Below are 5,000 nucleotides of genomic sequence, written 5' to 3' on the forward strand. Positions count from 1 at the left end.
TGAATGAAGTTGTGCCTTCCACACTGCGCCAAATCTCCCACGTGCTTTGATCTCCCGTAGCTGTATAGGTCTCAGACCCATGGGTGGGGAAGGGGGAGCTAGTGCAGTTGACTCAACAGTTGGAATTTCCAAAAAGTTGGCCTGTGAATGGCATGGATCAACGTATAATTGCATAAATTGTATAAAATAATATTCTCAGCTAAAATATACTGGGACCTTAGTATGCATTTCATGTGTGAATATATACATTTAATTAAACATATAACAGGAGTATCTTTAGACAATTTGTCATGTAAGACTGAAAAAATGAATAGCCTAGTAAAGCTCAAAATACTGACCATCTTCCGTCGCCGGTAGAGGTAGAAAAGCAACGCAACAATCACAACAAGAGTGATGAGTGTACCCAGCGTCCACAGCACCGTCTGAACCATTGCATCTTTGTTATCCACTTCAACTGAGGCTGTGGAAATTATATTTCTTAGCTTAATTTGCAAGGAGCTTGGACTTTCTTAACCAACATAAATAATTTCAAAATAAAGAAAAAAGACATTTAACTCCTTTGATCTGGATGATATGACCATCACATCATGAAAAAATTTGGCTTAAGAGGAGGGGGAAATGAACATGCAATCATAAGAAATTATGGCTGTAGGTTGAGTGACTCCAACTAACCATTATGGGTGTTTTGGCTAAAGGCCAGGGTGGCGGAAAAGACTCACCACGAGTGCATAAACCTATTGGAGGGTGATTTGTCTCACTTGACACTAAGAAAGGGGCTTTAGCATTATTCCTATCAATAAACGAGTATACATGATCCATGACTGGAAGAGTGCCAGCCACTGGGAGGACACCATTTCCATGCTCAGAATCCTATTCATGGCCGCCGTGACCAGTGGTGCAGGTTGTATTATAGAACATTAAATATCGAAAAAAGAAATCTAAATTACACAAATACGAAAATGTCTTATTTCTTATTTTATTACATTGCAATAAAGTCACTTTTCTATAAAATGAGAAAATAAGTTTGCAGAGATAAGGCGCTGAGTCTTATCAATGAATAAGTGTTCATATCCGCCACAGCCTACAAGCTACCCACCCCGCAGAGTGGCCACTCACATTAGCCTAATGCCCATATTTTGGTCTGCTTGATTTCCGTAAAGCAGCCAGATCCAAGGGGTTAATAAAAACTATATATGTAATGTAATTTCACAGTACTTATACAATAACTATTGATATAAATAACTGCTTTGCCTAAACTTTCAAAATTGAATAAAAACAATCAAAGTATAAATAAACTTATGGGAATAAGAAAGACAGGGGGAAAAACAGTAAAGGAATATGCTCACGAGGTTTTGTGGTGGAGACATCTTCTGCAGGTTCCCAAGAAAAGTTCTGATTACAGCTATTTCCATTACAACAGCAAAATATGTGGTTCTTTTCTCCTTTTAAGCTGCTAACAGCCTGTTTGCTGACACACTCATCCCTGCAGCTCTGATCATTGGACCAACAGCCTTTGAATGTAATCTCCACCTATTCAAAAGGAATATAGGTATTATTTTTCAAGACTCACATGTCCTGACATCCTAATGATTAATTTGAAATCTTTTTGTTATCAGCGATTAGTGCACTTTGAAAATAAATGATGTTCAAGTATTAATGAAAGATTTACTACATATGATACCATATTCTCATTGTGCTTAAATGAGACAAATTTTGTGCTTTAATGCTCCAAAGAAATTTACAAAAGCATTATACAAGTAATCCCAAGTTCAGTGTGAAAATAAGAGAAGGCTGAAACTCCTACATCTGCATGCCAGAAAATGAGATCATAATTCTGAAGAAATAATGACAGACTTCCTAATCAAAATCAATATTACTAACCTTTCCCTCTGAGCTGTTTGTCCACAGGACAAAACAATGATTTTTCTTATCAGGCTCTTGCCATTTTGGGCAGGTTTCTATCCCTGAGCAACCTTGTAGACCATCCTTGTCACACATGGTATGGTTGTAACGTTGACAGTGGGTAGTCTGTACGGGAACATCTTCAGGAGGTCTTATTACTCCCTCTGAAAGAAAAAATAATAATATGAAAGACAGAAAAAAGAAATACTAATATCTTCATTATTTTCTGGCACCATTTATTTTGAAACATGCTAGTATAATCAAACACAAAAGTGCTTCTGAAAAAAATGAGACATAAACAGTGAATGAATGGATGGCTGATATCAACGTATTTAAATTACAAACTAATTGCTATATAAACTATATTTGTTTCAAGGACTAATAAAGCACTGTTACCTAATTATATCAGTTCTGTATCATATTATTCCTGTGGTGCTCATTGCATGGCTCTCCATCCAGGATATTTTCTATACATTACCAAAACCATAAAAATCCTTAAAAACAGTTCATAAATAAGAAATGTATACAAAAAATAATAAATTACTACTATGCCCTTCTCTTTCAAGAATATCTTTAAACAAAAAGGGAAGATAGGGCAGTAATACTGTAATAATGTAACTGTAAGAAATTTCAGTCTTTGTGTAAGGTTTAATTATTGTAATGATAGGTACAGAGGTTTCCCTTCAGAGATGAAAAAATAATAAATAAATAAAATAACAATAATAACAATAACAGAAAAAATAGACAAACCTATCTGGTATAATGATTTGGCAGATATACATTTCATGAACACCTTTTTCATTTCTTGTGCTAAAGATTACATCTTCAACAAAGATTTCAATGACTATCAGCTAGTTTGTTAAAACTGTGAATCCCAACGAAATTATATTCATTATAGAGACGTGCATATAGACAGAAATACGTATCAATTAGTCTAGACATGCTTATCTACTGAACAGATAGACAGTAAATATATCTCTCAGAGAGACAGATATGCATTTACTTATGTGAATATCATGTCCATATTTATTAATATTTATTGGGTCGGGCCTCGCACAATTTCAACAAACTAGCCAGCTATGTTCTCTAAGTTTAAACTTCCTTCAAGCATATACACTGGCAAACACACACAAAAACAGTTGAAGTTAAGTGCTTCTTGATGTCTCAAACCATACTCCTCCCCATGCATCTGCTGGCTATCTCAAAATTCTCTTCCATTCCAAATTTTTCACTAATAACCATTCTCCTCAACATTCTGTTCCACAGTAGCAATATATCAGACACTTCTGCTCAACAAAAAGTTGACTCAATCAAAATATTTAATACCTAGCAAGCTCTGGGTATCCTGTACTGGGATAGGCAGAGCTGAGGTATCTCACATTGGGAAGTCCAAGCCAGGATAGCCAGAATAGGGATGGGCAGAAACATTTATGATAGATCACTTAGTATCTAGTACCAGGAAAAAACATTAATAAAAAACAGAATAATAGAAACAAAAGAATGTAATATAAACATATACATAGAATACAAAAGCACTTTAAAGAGAATACTGCATAAATGTAATGTGGATGAGCTCTATCATTCTAAAAATTTATTTGTGTGTGTGTGTGTGTGTGTGTGTGTGTGTGTGTGTGTGTGTGTGTGTGTGTGTGTGTGTGTGTGTGTGTGTGTGTGTGTGTGTGTGTGTGTGTGTGTGTTCGCGCACGCCCATGCTTGCATGCATGCATGCGTACGCATGCATGAGAGATGCATGTATGTTTCATTTCTGTTCAATCATAGCTAACTTTCAATAGGAACTGAATGAGCGAACTGAATTACTAAAACATATCTAGATAATGCCTGTCGCATTTACATACTTGCTTTGCATTTCCACTTTCTTTCAGAATGCGCTTCAGCTTTACAATTTCAAGCTCAAGCCAAAAGACAGTCAGGAATGTAATAGTTGTAAATTAAAAGATTTTGATACTATAACTATGATATCTTGTATAGTTTATCAAAGCATTTGCTACCCAGTGAATTTGGGATATCCAATATTGGGAGAGGCCGTGCTGGGGTACCTCACACAGGGAAAGACCAAAACAGGGTAGCCAGAGTTGGAGAGGCTAAAATGGGTTATTGCAAACTGGTATTGGTGCACTGGGTATCAAACACTGTGATCAATCAAAATAGTTTAGTTTAACATGATGCAAAACTTGACTGGAATGTAAAACTTGTATGATTCAATAGCACCCTGATCCTTTCTTCCAAGTTCTTCCCTTAGCTAAAAAAATTTCTCCTGGGCCTCACTTTACATTTGTAATTCCTCTTTTGAGAGTGGCTTCTGCTGTGATGTTTTGCTTAACATTTGTCGTCATTTCCACATAAAACAGACACTATCTGGATTGGATGTTCTATGGGCAATATGTATACTTTGCAAAGCTATGTAATATTTTAGTCCAATATCAAGTAAATTTTTTGGTAAAGTCTGGCTTGACAGGTGTATGTCAAAGAGATGCTGGGCAACTATCTAGCTCTCAGTCACACACACATTAACTTCATCCTAGCAATCAGGACTTGATGAGATATCGGGCATTTGGTAATATCTGCCATGATGTGATGGGATGTCACTCATTGCCAATTGATTAATAGGCTAAAAAATACATTAATTGATAGTTTCAATTTTTGGTCTTTGTAGCTTCATTTCTCAGAAAAAAAAGGAAAAAAATTGTGTATGCCATAGCAAAAATCACAGATCTTAGGTTAAATGTAAATTTCCCTTCCTAATATTTCACATAATTAGGTGAAGCATCTTTAATAGATCTTCCATTATTCCATGAAAACATCTCACTCCTACTTGCACTTTAGAATTTATTCAGTTTCATCAATATTACATTAACCCACTAACGTGGCTATATTTTGAAGCCGAAAATAATAGTTTCCTGGCAGCTACAAAATTGGCGCTCAGAGCCAGCCCGGAATCTGCTCACGTGCCGGCCACGGCCCGCAACGTATTCAGAGTGCAACCTCCCATCCAACGATCCGGGTGTCTTATATATGGGACACACGTAGTAAATGGGTTAACCTGATGGATTCAGGTGGTATGGATATCTTGTCATGAA

General features: G+C 36.1%; 1 protein-coding gene across 8 annotated transcripts in view; it reads right to left on the minus strand.

Moving 5' to 3' along the window:
* Nucleotides 1-5,000, minus strand: part of LOC113807829 (activin receptor type-2A) — a 101,233-nt gene that overhangs the window by 10,688 nt on the left and 85,545 nt on the right. For all 8 annotated transcript variants that reach the window (XM_070127867.1, XM_070127868.1, XM_070127864.1 and 5 more), the window contains exons 3-6: nt 1,882-2,066; nt 1,347-1,530; nt 339-460; nt 1-141 (exon numbers count right to left, since the gene is read on the minus strand). The exon at nt 1-141 is cut by the window's left edge and continues 33 nt beyond it. In XM_070127867.1, the coding sequence (XP_069983968.1) occupies nt 1-141; nt 339-460; nt 1,347-1,530; nt 1,882-2,066 (632 nt within the window). The remainder of the gene's footprint in view (nt 142-338; nt 461-1,346; nt 1,531-1,881; nt 2,067-5,000) is intronic.

The sequence above is a fragment of the Penaeus vannamei genome, chromosome 12 (genome assembly GCF_042767895.1).
Source record: "Penaeus vannamei isolate JL-2024 chromosome 12, ASM4276789v1, whole genome shotgun sequence".
Lineage (NCBI taxonomy): Eukaryota > Metazoa > Arthropoda > Malacostraca > Decapoda > Penaeidae > Penaeus > Penaeus vannamei.